Raw genomic sequence first — 17,476 nt, 5'->3', positions numbered from 1 at the left:
TGGTGGCTGCAATAGTTCCTTTCCACTCACGGTCCCGCTTGCTGCGTCGTTTGTTCTTGTGGGTCGTTTTGGTTTGTTGTTTCCTCCTCTCTGCTGGTCGGAGAGTGCCGCCTCTGTGGGCGGGGGAGGGGAGCAGGGTTCTGCGCTTCCCTCCCTTCTGGTCCTCTTTTATGGCCACTTTCTTCTTCGGGCAGTTCGCTGGCATCACCCGTTTATCTTCCGTGTCCCAGTTCTCACTGGGACCTGCCGCTTTTCCTCCCTATTCACTTTTTTTTAATGGGAGATCTTACTCGCAGCGTCTCCTCGCCGCCATGTTGCTCCGCCCCCTCCACACCCCCTTCTTAGCACCAGCTTCTCTCAACTAAACACATTTTAAAAGAGACTGAATTTTCCTGTCCCTTGAGTTGCTCTTCAGAGCTGGACAAGTTGTCCAAGTGCTGTATCCCCAGTTTGCAGGATGACGTTCATGTCCCCCTGCGTTTGGACAATGACAATGCTTATTTTTTTGACAGTGTTCATTTTTTCTTTGAAGACAGAAACAAAAGAAATGTAAGGCACGTAAAACTGAGATAAATCTGATACCCATGAACTTTTTGAAAAACTGCACCAGAGATCATTCTCTTCTGTTCTAAGTATCTGTTCTGTGATATATTTTTAGGAATTCCAAAGATGTGTCTGGTCCTTTCCATGCTCTCATCACTATGAAGAACAGTTAATAATGAGATAAATCATCTGGAAAACTGATTTTAGAAAAAGATTGTAAAATAGGACAATTAATTTCCCTTCACCAGCAGTCTAGCCTGTCCTTCCTTTTATATTTTTTCCCTTTCGATCTCAGATTTGACCCAACTGTATACACTTCTCATTAAAAAAATATTATTTACTCATCCAATCATTTCATTCTATAAGCCCAACATTGAGGACTCCGTATTTTAAGGAACTTCAAGGCTCCTACAGAGACATTCTAAGAAAGTGAGTGATATGGGTTTTTATTGAATACAATTTGCTTGGAGAAGCAAACAGTGAAGTTTGATCACATTAGGTGGTAAGGAAATGATAACTGATGAATTGACTTAGTCTGTCCTAAAATGTTAATTCATCTCAGAATGAAAAGGCAATTTCTCATTTATTGTATGTAGAGGAAAAGTCTAGGTCTTTACATCCTTAGGACAAAGATTAGACTTTTATTTTTTTCAAAAATGGCCTTAGCACCTGCCCTGCAGTAGTTGCTGGGATATTAGATATAAATACATCGGTTCTGCTTTTTTTGGTTTTAACAAAGCCGACAATTAAAAAATCTAATTATTATTCTTTGGGGGCTTTTAGTTTAGTATATACTTGCATGTTAAATTTTATTGTGCCACTTTTATATAGCTGTTCATCAGCATTCAGAAAAGAGTTTTATATTTATTACAGTCATTTGTATTTACTGCCACTTGCAGCAACTCTGTGAAGTGGTCAGAATTACTGCCAGGTGGTGGAAAAGAGGCTCAAGGTGCCTGTGGGTTCTCTGGGGTCATCCAGAATGCCCACAGTGTGACTGGAGTTAGGGCTCGCTGCTCGGAGCTCACACACCTGTACTCTGCTCAGGTGGCTTATGCCTCGTCTCCTTGCCTTTCCTCAACTAGCATTGTTAGTAGTGACAGCAAATGCTGCACCACTGGAAGCTAGAAAAGGAGCTTCAGTCTTGTGAAAAGATTGCTTGGAAATTGTTCCTTCACCTCTGCACCTTATTTAAGCTGATGAAACTTTCAACATTACTGATTTAAAAAAAAACAACTATTATGCCATCATTGTTCAATTTGGCACTAGAGATATTGACACCCCGTTGTGCTTGGTTATTAGGAAGAACGTCTGAGGGAGGTTCAAAAAATATATACCTACCTACATGTATACATATACGTATGTATGTGCTTATTATTCTGATGTGGGAAAAGGTGATTGTCGTTTGAATGTGGAGTGTTTGCAAGTTCTTCAGAAACTAGGGTCTAAACTACCTTTAAGCCTGACTTCACACTTGAGTTTTTTCCTGACTTTAACCAGTCCTAATATAGAGAGTGAAGATCACAGTGTTTGTATCTACAATAGCTGAGATAATAACTCTGTGTCATTGTCAAGGCAGGTGGCTAGGAGGAAGATATTTTAGTTTTTTTTAAATTACAATTTTATATATTTTTATTTTTAAAATTAATTTATTTTCTTACATTATTGTTAATTTCTGTACAGTATTGATTTCTCATCTCAGGTGTGGTCCCTGTAAGTTCTCCCACCACCATAGCACCCATGAACCATCACCATAGTCCCTTGTGCTCTTCCCTCCTCTGATTTGACACCTCTCTCCCCGTTCCCCTGCTGTATGCCGTAGATCTATGGTCAGCTTGCAAGTTTTGTCTTTTTACTAACCCCTTGTTAGTTTTCTCTATATTCCACATATAAGTGAAACCATTTGATATTTATCTTTTTCCTTCTGACTTATTTTGCTTGGCACAATCTCTTCCAGCTCCATCCATGTTGCCACAAATGTCATGAGTTTATCTTTTTTGATTGTTGAGTATTATTCCATTGTGTATCTGTACCACAACTTTTTGATTCACTCATCTGTTTGGGGGCATTTGGGTTGATGAGGGAGGGAGATTTAAAACTGATGAATTTAGGGCAGGAATTGTTGCAGTCCAGGACCAGCATTCCCCAGGTCTAGGGCCATGTTTCTCTCTCTATGGGTTCAGCTACACCATCAGTGGAAGGCATGACTAAAGCGTGCTAAAGGTCATTTTGAGATTGAATAAGCGATGGTAACTAAATATGTTAAACATTTCCCATATGCCAGACACTCTGTATGCCTTACCTCGCTTAATTCCTATCCCCTTAGGTTGTAGATACTATTAATATCTCCATTTTGCAGATGAGTACTGAGATAAATTTAGAGAGAGAGAGGAACTTGCCAAAGTCACGTAAGAACTTTAGGGAGTTATGGAGCCAGATTTGAACCTCAGTTTCCCTAATTAAAAAAGTTGTACTCTAATTACCTTTTAGCTATCTGCCTACTAGCAATTGGGGTCTGGGAAAATTTTGATGTTGAGAAGAGATGTTTATATTTAAAAGTCTGAGACAGCAATTGTCTAAAGGTATGCATGAAAGCTAATTAATTGGTAATGACCATCTCTGCTGAGAAGGGTAGGGTGCGCTGGTCAATTAAGTCTTATTTTAGTTTTTAAAATAAGGGAGGGGAGGGGATGATGGTATGAGTGCTGTATATTTTCAGGCTTCCATTAAAATTGTATTGCAAGAAGAGATTTAACATTCATGTAGATCAGTCTTTACAGCTTACCAAAGGAGAAACTGCATCCCACCGTGGGAAAGTTTCACTTGTTTGATATCATACCATGGGACAACTACATTTAGAATCCAGGTCTCCTGGCTCCCAGTGCTATGTAATTTTGTTAGCACCATGGACAAACCAAAAATTGTCCTTTTAGAGAGTGTTTAGATGAGAGAAAATGACTCTCAAGTATTCCGACATTTTAAAAATAGCTTGATAGTAAAAGACTGTTAGCCAGATTCTTGCAGACCTAAGGACACTTCAGAATGTTAATACTTCAGGAAGGATTGGCCATAGAGTTGCCTGAGAATCACAGAGTTTGACTCAGTGTTTACAGCGAATCCACTCTGGACATAGAGGAGAATCCACCCTGGACAACAGTGCATGGTAACTGGTCTCCAAAACCAAGAAAGAGGCATGAATAGGACTTGAGTTGCAAACTCAGCAGGACTTCATTCTGTTAGGCAAAGACTTTGAAATCAACAGACATTTATGTTATGTTATTTTATTTTATTTTATAAAAGATTTTATTTATTTATTTATTTATTTATTTATTTATACAAGCACTGGGTACAGTCAGAAGCGTGAGAGGGTGAGAGAATTCACCAGAGCCATAGTGGGGAACAGAACAGGCAGACAGACAAAGTACACTGCTGAGGGGAGCAGCGAGCATGGCAGGAGAGGTCTGTGCGCCATGTGGGACCCTCGCCAGTGGCCGGGGATCGAACTGGCACTACAGAGGCTGCAGGCAGCTTTGCAACCCAGAGCTCAACTGCTGCACCACCTGGGGAGGCCCCATTTATGTTATTTTATAATCATTTGCCCGTGGTCTAGTATTCAGGAATAGGGGACTTCATGGCTACATGGCCGTTGCTTGCAGTTATCACACAGGAGAGCCCCCCATTTGGTAGCTGAGACTGTTTATAGGTGTGATCATCATTGCATTTGTTGGTCTCACTCACTGACTGCTCCCTCAACTTCAGGATCCTGTCATTCTCTGGGCTAAACTTTGGGCATCTTATCCCCATATTCATAATAGCTAAGGAATAGCACTGGTACCATTTTCCATGGATGTAGAACTCCTAGCAGACACAGCAGGCTCCTAAGGATAGACTACATTGTTGAGAGTGTTCTAAACTTTATTTTTTTCCTAATTGAAGGGCCATTGGTTTACATCCTTGTAAGTATGGGAAGTATAGGATTTTTCCCTCAGATGTAGTCACCATAGCACACCAACCACTGAAACACCTCTACCACAGTCCATGTTCTCTCTCCCTATGCTGTTCTTAACCCTCCCTCCTATCCCTCCCCTCCCCTTTTGGATGCGTCAGTTCTGTGGCCCGCTTTCAAGGTTGACTTTAAAGTTTGTCTTTAAAATCCTGTTTGGTTTCTCTATATTCCACATGTAAGTGACAACATCCAGTATTTATCTTTTTCCTTCTGACTTATTTCACTTAGTATTATCCCTTCCAGCTCCATCCATGTTGCTGCCAATAGAATGAGTTTTTCTTTTTTTGATCATTGAATAGTATTCTAGCTCTCCTTGTGTATATAGGTAGTTTAGGCTCTAGCATACCACCTATTTTTGATCCACTCATCTGTTTTTGGGCTCTTGGGTTGTTTTCATATCTTGGCTATTGTAAATAAACATGGGAATACAAGTTTTCTTTTGATTTACTGTTTTTGTATTCTTTGGGTAGATACCTAGGAGCAGAATTTCTGAGTCATATAGCAGATCCATTTTTATTCTTTTGAGAAACCTCCGTACTGCTTTCTAGAGAGCCTGAACAGTCTATTTCCCCACCAACAGTGTATAAGAAGGTCCCTTTTTCTCCCTACCCTCAACATCAGCTTCTTTTTTTTCTTTAAATAGTATATCAGACAAGTGTGATGTGTACTGCCTAATGGTCTTTGCCTCAAACTATGTGTTGTGACTGCTCTGACTTTTCTTGAAGTCTGGAGCATAAGACTTTGCCCTCTGGGCTTTTCCTTGGTCTATTCTCATCCCCTTTACCATTCAAAGTGACTAAATTACTCACTTGATTATTCAATAGAATGGTCACACATTGGATTTTTCTAAAACTATACTGATCAAAGTCTCTGGCATTGCATACACATATTTGCAGGTTTCCTGTACACAAAGTGACTACTAAGGTTGCTCATGTGCTATAACAGCATTGCAGATCCAAGCTTATGAATTTCATTCCCACTTGTGCTTGTCCTTGACCCAGTGAAAAGTATTTGACTCAGCAGGAATGCTCCAAGGCTTAAAGTTCTTATAGCCTCTTTTGCTACCATTATGCTGTGATCCTGAATGTAATAATGAGAAAATAGATCAAGGACTCTGAGTTAGTCACTAAGTAATGTCCTTTCTTTCATATGTATTGGTAGATGGATGAAATGTACACATAGTATATGGCTGCAAAGAAAGCAACTTCTAATTCTGAAAACCACAGCTAGATAATAGCAGGCCTGTTCTTTGCAGAGGGGCAACAGCTCTCATAAAAGGACATTTTGTTTCTTGAAACTGTGAAGTTGTTTTTAAAATGTGGACAGAATTATTAGTCATGTGGAACCAAAATCCCCTGATGTTCACTGCAGTGTATTGAATGCAGCACAAATGCATTTGCAGGTGTAGTGACCTTCTGCTTATAATGAAGTTGTTCTGTGGGCCAAAAAAATGAGTTCACTCTCAGAGGCCCTCTGCATTCCTGATTCATATATGCATTGATCTGGACAACGCAACTTTGTGGGAAAGCAAATCACCCTCAGGGTAGGGCCCATATGCCCTTTCTCTTGCGCATCGGCCATTGGTTTGCATTTGTATTTTCAAATGTAGAGAACTGCAACCTTCTTCATGGAAGACTGCAAATCATTCCCTGCATTTTGAAATTGCTGGGGAAAGGCACCAAGAATATTGAACAGGAACGATTTTTCAGCATTTCTCCAGGAAACTTAGCTGTTAGAGACTGAGAAAGTAGAAAAGTGTTTTAGGTAGCATCCAGAGGCTGGAATAGAGTGTCTTAAGAAATCACCAAACCCCACCTTCTCATTTACAGTTGAGAAAGTGGAGGCACAGAGAAGTGAAATAATATGCCAGTTTGTCCTGGTCAGACTGGAGCCCAAGTCTCCTAGATCCCAGTTTAAGGTAGTTTCTGCTGTCATTTTTCTTCTCTGCCTTTCTCTTCCAGCAAACTTACCCTTAAATTAAGGATAGAACCCCTTTAAAGAAAAAGACAGAATCTAGAGGAGTATTTCTCAAAATATAGTCACAGCCAGTTATGTCTGAATCACTTTGGATGCCTTTAAAGTGCATATCTGGGATTCACCTCGACCTCCCAATTAAAATTGAGGCCTGGGTATCTGCATTTTCCAGAAGATCCTTAGTGATCCTTCTGTGCTTTATGCTTGAGAGTCCAGGGTGCATAAATGGGCAAGTGGCATGTGACAGGGAGTGACCACTAACTTTTTAACATCATTTTTTTAATTAAACATTTTTTTTTAATTTTATTTTTGTGTAGAGGATCTAGGGTGAGGCCAAGGTTCGCGGGGTGAAAGGATTCACCAGAGATGCAGTGGGGAGCAGAACAGGTGGATCTACTGAAATACACTGCTGAGGGGAGCAGTGGGTGAGACAGGAGAGGTCTGCTGTGCCATGTAGGATAGCTCCCTGGCCGGGGATCAAACTCAGGCTGTAATGGTGATAGTGTGACAGCACTGAGACTTAACCACTGCACCACCAGGGAGTCCTCCTTAACATCATTTGAATGAATTTATCATTCATTGATAAATTCAACCATCAATACAACCATTCATTGTTTCTTGCTTCTCTTAGTGCTAGTCATGGAGTGAGCTGAACAGAGATAATAATGGTGCAAAGAGTAATTTCATTCATTTTTCTAATGACTGGTCTGGGCATAACTATAGCTATTAATATTAGCTCTTTTTCCCCCTACCTGGCAATATTTATCTGCTGTATATTGCTCTGCCATGAAAGTGGAAGGTAAATGAATACTTTGCAAGTAACCTCAAATACACAGGCCCACTCCAGACTCTGTTGAGCCACGGTACTTGGCCTCAAAATGTCTAGCAATGAGTCCACAAATAGTTCAGTCAGAGTCCCAATTACCTCTCCACGCAGGTAATTATTACTTCTGCCATTTAAATGAAATTTCAGTACTTTGCTTATAGCAATAAATTTAGGGCCATATTTATGCACTCCCTGCTTCTATTCATAGTATAAATTTAAAATTCCATTTCTGTTGGGACACAGCTCTGAACTGTCCTTCAGTACGAATCTGGCTGATAATAAATAAAATAATGACATAATCTCATTTCTGCCTCATTACCTAATGGACTAAAAAAGAAAGAAAGAAAACCTAAAACCTAACACTCCATTTACCCTGCATATTGGGACAGTTTTGTACTTCATGGCAGACCAGAAACTGAGTAGTCCTGGTGAATTATTGATGTGCTGTCGGAACATGACGTCATAGCGCTCTGGCCTGTGCACGACGGAGTTTAACGGCTTTGCGGTGTGTTTTGCAGCACGCTCTTTCTGACAAGGCATGTGTGAAAGCCTTTGACCCAAAGACAACTTGCTTACAGGAATGCCTTATCACTACCTTCCAGGAAGCCTACTTTGTTTCAGAAAGTTTTGAAGAAGCTAAAGAAAAGATGAGGTAAACTTGCTCTTTCCTCTAGAGAAAATAACTTTTTTATTGTTCTGCCTCTGTTTCTCCTCTCTCTCTCTCTCTCTCTCTCTCTCTCTCTCTCTCTCTCTCTCTCTCTCTCTCTCTCCCTCCCCCTCTCTCTCTTTCTCTTTCTCTTGCCAGAGGGAGTTGATGGCATCTCCTTCCATTTCTGTTTATTTTGCAGGGACTTTGCAAAGTCAATTACTCGTCCCTTCTCAGTATACTTCAATCCCTACACTCAGAGTATTGAAATTCTGAAAGACACCAGGAGTATTGAAAACGTGGTGCAGGACCTCCGCAGTGATTTGAACACAGTGTGTGATGCCTTGAACAAAATGAACCAGTATCTGGGGATCTGATACCTGGGAACAGTGTTGATGCCAGCACAATCTTTTTGGGGCTTAGCAGCAATTCAGTCAATGTCATAGAACACCAATAACTTTCTGTGCCCTGCCTTGGCTAGGAAGCATGCAACTCTGTGTATCTTGACCTATGTAACTTACTGTGTTAATATGTGAAACCCCATGACACATCACTGCTCATTGTATGAAAGACTGTAACACATTTCAATGTTTTAAATAGATTTAACATTTCTGCCCAGTGTCCTTAACCAAGCTGTATCTATTTAAAGTGTGTAACAAATAGTACTCTTATAATTCTAGCTTATGACCTTTTCTCTTCGATCTGAGCCTTTCCTCTGTGTTCATTAGATAAAATGAAAATAGCAGTGAAGCTGTTTCTTTTTCCTGCAGTATCAGTGTTTTCACAGCATTTTTTGAGATAAACCCAGAGTTGTATGAAATTTCACATGAACAAAAGATTCAGCATTCTCTTTCAGATATTGAAAATGTTGAACACAACAGTTGCAGTGGCTTTTAGGCTGAGACTTTATACAATGTAAGGAAAGAGAACTTTTAACAAGCAGAATATATAGGTTCATTGACCTTGCATAAACTGAGTTGTGGCACACTTCTCAAATTATTTTGGAAGAAATAACGTTTAGGAAGGACATTAGAAATGACTAAACCATGGGGAATAAATCTCGGGACTATGGATTTTATGCTGGAATAAAGTGAATTATCTTTTGCAGGTGTTTAACCTGTTTCTTTTAGAGAACAACAAAATCAAGAACTTTGACTTAAAAAGTGCAGAGATTGAATCTCAAGAGGTTAAGTGATTTGCCAAAAGTAGCACAGTTAGCTGCACACCAACGTACAGCCCATTGCACCTTGCTTTTCTGAATTGCTGAGAAGCTCCATGTGGTATATACATGTATTTATGTGTAGTCAGAGAGGGGAAACTAACAATTGTCAAAAGTAATGTATAACACTAAATCAGCCTTGGTTTGTGCCCAAGGGTTGCCAACAATGTGGATGTCTCTTTCATCATCCCAAACAACACCAGATTTCTAGGATTTTGTCTCCTTAGTTTGGGTCAATTTGGGAAAACAATAGTGTTACACCAGATTTCAACTTTTCTTTTGTGCCGTAAGAGGTGTATTCAGGTAATTAAATGGACAAATAAAAATATTGAATGAATTTCATCTTCTGATTGAATTTCATGAATTTCATCTTCTGATTCCTTCACCAAATGCTACCACTGGTCCTCTAATTCTGCTCTGGTAGAATACCGAATGGATGAAAGGGCAGATGAGAAGTAGGGAAGAAAATGAGGATGAAATGACTTTTACGTTAACAATTCTCAAATATGTACTTGAGCAATTTCTGAGGAAGTTCTTTTAATAAAAAATTACTCAGAATTTCAAACTAATTTTTACTATTACATGGACCCTTTATGAGTCAGAAATTTTTGGACTAAGTATATTTAGGAAGAACATAAGAAACAGCTTAAAATATATATCAGAGGTTAAATTCAGAGATTTATCTATTGGATATCTAATCTCCTGAAGACCTTTCATTTCTGAAAGATTCACAGTACTGAATTTTTATTATTTATTTTTTTATTGTTAGTTTTAGAAGACAACATAATTCAACATTTGTATATATTGCAACATGACCACCACAATAGGTCTAGTAACCTCCATCATCATACAAAATATTTTTTTCTTGTGATGAAAGCTTTCAAGATTTAATCTCTTAGCAAATTTCAGTTTTGCAATGTAGTATTATAAGCTATAGTCACTATGCGACACATAACATACATTGCCATGATTTATTTCTTATCTGGTACTTAGTAGCTTTTGACCTCCCTTTTAACTAATTCCCAAACCACTGCCTCTGACAGCAACCAATCTGGTGATATGTTCTCTGTATCTATGTGCTCTTTTTTTTCTACCTAAAGATTTCACATATGGTATTTGCCTTTCTCTGTCTGACTTACTTCACTCAGCGTTATGTCTTCAAGGTCCATCTATGTTATCACAAATGGAGGGATTTCATAATTTTTCTTGTTCGAATAATATCCCATTGTGTATGTGCCTATCTATCTCTCTATCTACCTATCTATCTATCATTTGTCACAATTTTTTTCAATCAACTCAGCCATGTATGGATAATATAGTTGTTTCCATATCTTGGCTAATGAAAATAATGCTGTAGTGAACAATTAGTGTTTTCATTTACTTTGAATACCCATAAATGGAATTGCTGGCTCATATGGTAGTTCTATCTTTATTTATTTATTTTTTTTGAGGAACTACCATTTGATTGCACATAATGGTTGTACCAATGTCTATTTCCACCAATAGCACATGAGGTTTTCCTTTTTTCCACATCTTCACAAACACTATTTTGTGTTTTTTTGATAATAGTACCCACTTGCCATATCTGTGCCTTCTTTGGAAAAATATCTAGATGTTCTACTGATATTTTATTTTATTTTTTTAAAGATTTATTTATTTATTTATACAAGCACTGGGTACAGTTAGAAGCATGGGAGGGTGAGCGAATTCACCAGAGCCAGAGTAGGGAACAGAACAGGCAGACTGACGAAATACACTGTTGAAGGGAGCAGCCAGTGGCAGGAGAGGTCTGCGCGCCATGTGAGACCCTCGTCGGCGGCCGGGGATGGAACTGGCGCTGCGGAGGCTGCGGGCAGCTTCACCGCCCAGCACTCAACCGCTGCGCCACCAGGGGAGAACTCTAAATTTTTCTTTTTGACAGTTTATTATAGTGTATATGTAAAAGATTTTTGGATATTGATTTTGTATCCTGTAACTTACTGAATTCATTTGTCCTATTGTGTTTTTTGGTGCTATAGTGTTTTGTATGTATAATGTCATGTCATCTGCAAAGAATGACAGTTTCTGATCTTAGAGAAAATTATTTCAGCTTTTCACCATTGAGTTTGATGCTAACTGTGGGCTTATTTATATGACTTTTATTATGTTAAGGTACATTCTTTCCATACCCACTTTGAGAGAGTTTTAATCATAAATAGATGCTGAATTTTGTCAAATGTTTTTCCTGTATCTATTGAGATGATCAAGAAAAAAAATCTAAGGGAAAGAAAAATGATGCTCACAGGCTTTAGCAAGGAAGAGGACTAGCCAAAGTAGAGTTAAAAAACCTAAATAAGGAACCAGGAAGAAGACTAATTATAATAAAGAAAAAATAAGAATCAACAAGTAGCTATAAACCAGAGACACACTACAGGGGGAGAGGGGGAGGAAAGGAGGGACTAGGGCCAAAATAAGGGGGGGGGTGGGAATTGTATGGGGAATATAACCAAAATGAAAATGCATACATTGTGCAAAAATGAAAAATGATGTAAGAATTATATAAAATAAAATATTAAAAAAACTTCAATTATAAACTAAAAAAAAAAATAAATAAAGAGGGACATTAGCCTAGCAGGCCCCTGACCCATTTGGTTGGTGCATTCATATTAGCAATTGAATTTTCACATGAAGTCTGCAGGCTTTTCAAATAGCAGCTTCCATGCTAGGCCCTGGGGTGAGAATGTCTGCTTAAGAGTGACTTCTCTTTTGCTACCATCTTGTGGGTCTTGTGGACATGAACCCCATTGCTTTTCTTTTTTTTAATAGAGATATTGTCTTTTTTTAAAAAGATTTATTTATTTTATTTTATACAAGCACTGGGTACAGTCAGAGGTGCGGGAGGGTGAGAGAATTCACCAGAGCGGAGAGCAGAACAGGCAGAGTGACGAGGTACACTGCTGAGGGGAGCAGCGGGCGGCAGGAGGGGTCTGTGCACCATGTGGGACCCTCGCCCGCTGGTCGGGGATCGAACCTGGTCGGGGATCGAACCGGCGCTGCAGAGGCTGCTGGCAGTTTTGCAAGCCAGCGTTCAACCGCTGCGCCACCGGGGAGGCCCCCCATTGCTTTTCAAAGCTAGATGTTTTGGGAACTCATCACTCAGGTACAGGTGTTAAAATTTTGGGTGTCTGATGTGGAGTTTGAATCCTTCATTCCTCAGGCAGAAGCTCCATATTTTGAGTTCCCTCTCAATTATGTGTTGTCGTGGTAGGAGTGAACATTATGTTGAGATTGTGTGTAGACTTTTTCTAGCATTAGGTTTTTTTTTTTTTTTTTTTTTTAAGGGAAGAAATTGCTCTATGTGTATGTGTAGATTCATTGTGTCTGTGGTAGGACGTGAGTTTAGGCTCTTTCCATGTTACCCTCTTGAACTGAAACCTCCAACTGAACTTTGAAGAAGGGATCTGGTGGATAAAATGTGATAGTCATACAATTTAAAAGCTATTCTAGGTGAAAGTGCCTTCAAAACTGATTGGTACAGAGAAATGATGAGCAAGCTGAATGAATCAAATTAGAAGACTCTATAATGATCTATCTAGTGGCTGTATGTTTTAATACTTATATAGAGGCATAGTTTATTGTTTCTTGCTTTATCAGATCTAGATGACACTAATTATTTACTCATAAAATACTAATTCAGAATAATAACCAGAACAATAAATCCAGAAATTTCCAATAAACAGTAACAAGAGACTAAGGTCAATAATCAGAAAATTTTGAGAACTAGTTGCTGAATCTGCTCAGAGAAGAAAATTGACTAAGAAATTCTTTTAATGTCTGCTCTCTGTGTTGTTTCTCTAATTTGGTGTTGCTGTAGATGACATTATAAAAAACACCTATAAGTAGTAATTGAGCTTTTCTCTTCCTTCTGTCCCCTTTTATTGAAGGGACAAATTTCCTTCAACAAAAATAACATTTGAGCTGTCTTCTGATTGACTTACTGTGGCCTGTGCAGTTTTCTTACATGTGCAAAATCTATGTTGATTCAAAAATAGAAGAGTTGCAGGGTAAATAGGCTTTCCCGCAGAGCTTATGTAGGTATCATACGATGAGGAAGAATTACTTGATTCTTTTTACATTTTTTTTATCCATTCAGAATAGCAGTAACCATGGTTTTCACCGTGCAAAACAATGCAATCATGGTTTTCATTTGTCGTGAGCATTTAACATGCAAATGCCATTACAACTAATGCTGGAAAAAATCCTATAAAATTTAATAGCCATCATAGGAAATGTGTTGGCAGAAAAAGTCCCCAAATGGAAATATTACAGCAAAATAATCACAGCCAGCTTCTTGTCATATCTGATACCTGCTTAGTGTAACCATTTATCTTAATTATGTTTCATGACTTCAAGCTAAATTAAATAGATCCAAGGGCAATTATAAATTTAAAGACACTTGCTCATTGTCATCTCATTGTGAATCACGACTTTATTTTGGCTTTACTGCTGACTTCTGTAATAAGCTAATCAAAAATCAGCACAAGGTTCCTAGTAAGACCAGGTTTCTTATGCATCACACTTTGCAAAGACAGGCAGAATCTAATTAGTCCAGTTTTCTTTTTGAAGCATTTTTGTCTGTTATGAGTTAGGGTCAGCATCCAGTGTATTCTTGGATGATCAATTTATTTGGCCTAGTAAGAATATAACAGATTGTTCATAAATCAAGCTTTTTAAGAGTAAGGAACTTTTTACACAAGGTGGTAAAAACATTTTTTTTTTTTACATCAGTGGTAGGGGTTGCAAAACTTGGGTTTCTGGCTTAGTCTCATTTATTTACTGTGTAATTTAGAAATGATGCTTTATGGGATGATATATCTGTGCTTGTCTTGCTTGCACATAGTAAATGGGCCTGAGTCTAATGAATGTAAAGTATTGCAACATTTACCAACATGAAAGTCTAAAATGAAAAACAGTGTGCTTTAACGAGGAAGCAAATAGAAATACAAAGTTTCATTTTCAAATGGAGTCATGGCTCACATCATCTCATTTTCTTCATTCGAGGAGGAAAACATTAACACAAGATGTAGTTGTCCTCCAATTCATTTGATCTAATTTTCAACTTCTAAAGAATCAAGCGCTGATGCTTACTCTCATGAACCTTGTCTTACTTATAATGAAAAAAAAAAAAAAAAACCCTCCCAGAGTTTTTCAATGTGTCTGGGTTTTTTCTTTTTCAAGTTCGATAGACATGCTTTTATTTTAGGAAATGATTCTTACGTAGATTGCCATAATCCGGAAAGAGTCAAGGGAATTAATAGCGGGATACTACTACTTCTAATTTGGGATTTGTGTGTGTGCAAAATAAACTAGTTCTGGAACCTGAGATGGTGATTCTATATAATGTAACTTGGGGGTCTCAAAATATTCATTAAGTGGTTTGCATCTTATCAGGGTATATCAACACCAAGGGTATGGTGGTGGACAGGACAGGAAATTTAAGGCCACTTGGAACTAACATTCTAGTGGAGAGATACAGACACAAAACCAGGTTGTTGGAGGTCATGGCAAATTAGATGAAAAGCATCATTGTGGTGATAAAGAACAATGAGGGAGGGAGTACAGGTGGCCAGTGAGGCCTTTCTGAGCAGATGGCATCGGATAAAGTGCCATGGGGTGAGGAGGAGGCATGAAGACAGCTGCGGGAAGAAGACAGTTTCCAGGAGAGGGGCTAGCAAGATTGAAGGCTTTAAGGCAGAAAAGGAGTTGATGTGCTTGGGGAAGAGCTAGATTGTTGGTGGACTGGAGAGAAGGTAAGAAGACAGCATGGGATGAGATAGTATAGCGTTGGAGTAGAAAGAGTTGCAGCAGGAAGACTGGAGGACTGTAACCAAGACAGTGACATGATCAAATTTATGTTTTTAAGAGTTTTCTCAGGGTACTGTTTGGAAATTGCTAGGTGAGCTGGAAATTGGGGATGGGGACAAGAGTTAAAAGAAGTGACAAAACCAAGTAGGAAGCCATTGCCATACTGAGGATCTGCAAAGCCAATGTCTTACTGGATCATGTGGGACCTTAGTAATAATAGTTGTAATTAAATAAGTTACAAAGTTGAGTGGGTGCATCAGAAGTAGCGGATGAAACACTAGGGGAAATGACAATAACTGGTTGTGGGTTGATTATTATTTGGCTAGAGAAGCAGACATCCAATGATATTCTGTGATCTTCACAAATATTTAAAACTTACTTTTTGCAAAACAACATCATATGAAACTTTCCCTGGTTAGCTTTAAAGGGCAGAAAGCCAGACTAGAAGGCAAATGCAATTATTCCTTTTTTTGGTGACTCAGAGATACTATTTGCATAAGCGAATATGTAGAGAATGGGCTTTGTGGCCTATGCTAGTGGTACTGACATTGGATAAATCAGAACCAAAAAGCTCACTCACCTCCGGGCACACTGAATAGTTGTATTCACTGTCCACTCTGGAAATTTCTGTAGGAAGAGGCCATATAAATGCAACAGAATTAGCTATGTCTATTCTATTTGCTGCCTCCCATCTCCCCTAATGTACATTTCAGAGACCTCAGAAAGGTTCACTGCTGTGATTTTCTTCTCTTTCCAAGAAGGATGGGTCTGGTGTAGCAGCTGGAAGTATATTTCCTTCTTTGGGAAGATTGTAGTAAGCCTGATGTTCAACCCACGGGCATCTGTGGTTATGGTGCCTGCAAACAGCATTCTCATAATCCAGTCTGGATACAGTTTTTATAATTGAACAACGAACACATCTGACAGATGTGGGCAGGGTAATTTGAAAGCTAGATGGCACAAAGAAATCAAATTCATTTTCTGTCAAAATTAAATCTTTAAAAAAGATGCAAAGCTAGCCCACATTTTATAGGTTGAGAAAGATAATATTAATTATAGGAAGGTGGTAGGAATTTCCTGGTCTCTCTCTGACTCCTTCCAGATCCCTTGCATTCTCCTTACTCCTTAGCTTGTTAATTTCCATGGAACTAGCAAGATGCTGATTCAGTAGGTCTATTATTCCCAAAGGTTTGCAAACCACTGAACACATCTAATGTACAGCTTGCCCAATTTTAGTGAACAGCTAACTTCACAGACGTTAATGAGGCCAATTATTGGCAAGTGAATTTGAAGTGAAGAACACATTAGGTTTGCCACTATAGCATTTATTTGTTTATTGGGATTGATTGAGGCAAACTTCCATTTGATCATTACATCGGATTGATCTCTGCACACGGCATTATGAAAGAATGAGGTCCCCAAATCAGATAGTTACCTGGAAGAAAAATCTCCACCTTGCAAGGGCAGAACATGTTCCCCTATTCATTTCAGTGTGGAAGCCGAGCCATTAAGTTGGAATGGATCCTAATTAGCCTCCTCAGAAATCTTGAAAACTTTTGGTCGTTCATGTTGAGCAGAACTTAAAAGCACCCTAAATTCCTCCCTTGCCCACATATAGTCAATATCAAAGAAAATAACATGCAGGGTAATACTTACTGCTGAAAACGAGTGCAGACATAGCAATCCTGATTTGAAGTGGCATTGGAAAGTATAATTTGATTCACCCAGCCAAATGATTACCGCAAGTACAGATCATCAGCACGGCCCACTCCAGCACATTTGAATTGGTGATCAGCTGACAGCTAATTGCTAGGCTGAGTTGCCTCTTGAGCTTCTGCCTGGGAACAGAGGAAAAATCCTTGTGACTCCTACCTAGCCTGGATAAAGGTATTGTTTCCATGTTGGAAATAATGACTTTGAGGGTCTTGTCTCTCTGCTTATCCTGGCAGCTGTTGACTGTTCAGAATCCATACCTTGTCTAGTATCTGCGTAGATATTATTCCAGGAGTGGACGATGGCTAAGACTTGGTCAATGAGATATTATACTGCCCTGGTGGTCAAGATTGGGAGAGAGTGGGGCTAGGCTCTGGGGTGAGTGAGTTAAGGCCAAACCCCAACCTGCTCTGGAACCATTGGAAAGAAGTTATGCTATTGTCTTTTGTAATAGAAAGTTTGTGGTATGGGGGTCACCACAGATGGAGGAATGTAGGGCCAAGAGTGGGAGATGGGGAATATCTGAATGACATTGTCAAGCTCATGAATTTAGCTATGCCTGAAGTGAGGTAGACCTTTGGACTTTCCAGGTCTGTCAGCTAATAAATGGCTCTTCCTCCCCTGCTCTAATTTTCCTGCTGCTGTTGCTGGCACTAAAAAAGTGTTAACACCCAGGATAAAAGTGCAAGAGAAGTGGCAGGGCAT

General features: G+C 39.1%; 1 protein-coding gene across 1 annotated transcript in view; it reads left to right on the top strand.

Annotated features, from left to right (window-relative positions):
- Positions 1-9,685, top strand: part of TPH2 (tryptophan hydroxylase 2) — a 111,347-nt gene extending 101,662 nt beyond the window's left edge. Inside the window, exons 10-11 of the mRNA XM_037515247.2 lie at positions 7,868-8,001; positions 8,198-9,685. Coding sequence (XP_037371144.1) covers positions 7,868-8,001; positions 8,198-8,372 — 309 coding nt within the window. The 3' untranslated portion in view covers positions 8,373-9,685. The remainder of the gene's footprint in view (positions 1-7,867; positions 8,002-8,197) is intronic.
- Positions 9,686-17,476: the final 7,791 nt, after the last annotated feature.

The sequence above is a fragment of the Talpa occidentalis genome, unplaced genomic scaffold, assembly GCF_014898055.3.
Source record: "Talpa occidentalis isolate TD23 unplaced genomic scaffold, MPIMG_talOcc4v2.1 talOcc4.16, whole genome shotgun sequence".
Lineage (NCBI taxonomy): Eukaryota > Metazoa > Chordata > Mammalia > Eulipotyphla > Talpidae > Talpa > Talpa occidentalis.
This window is presented reverse-complemented; position numbering and strand designations above follow the sequence as displayed.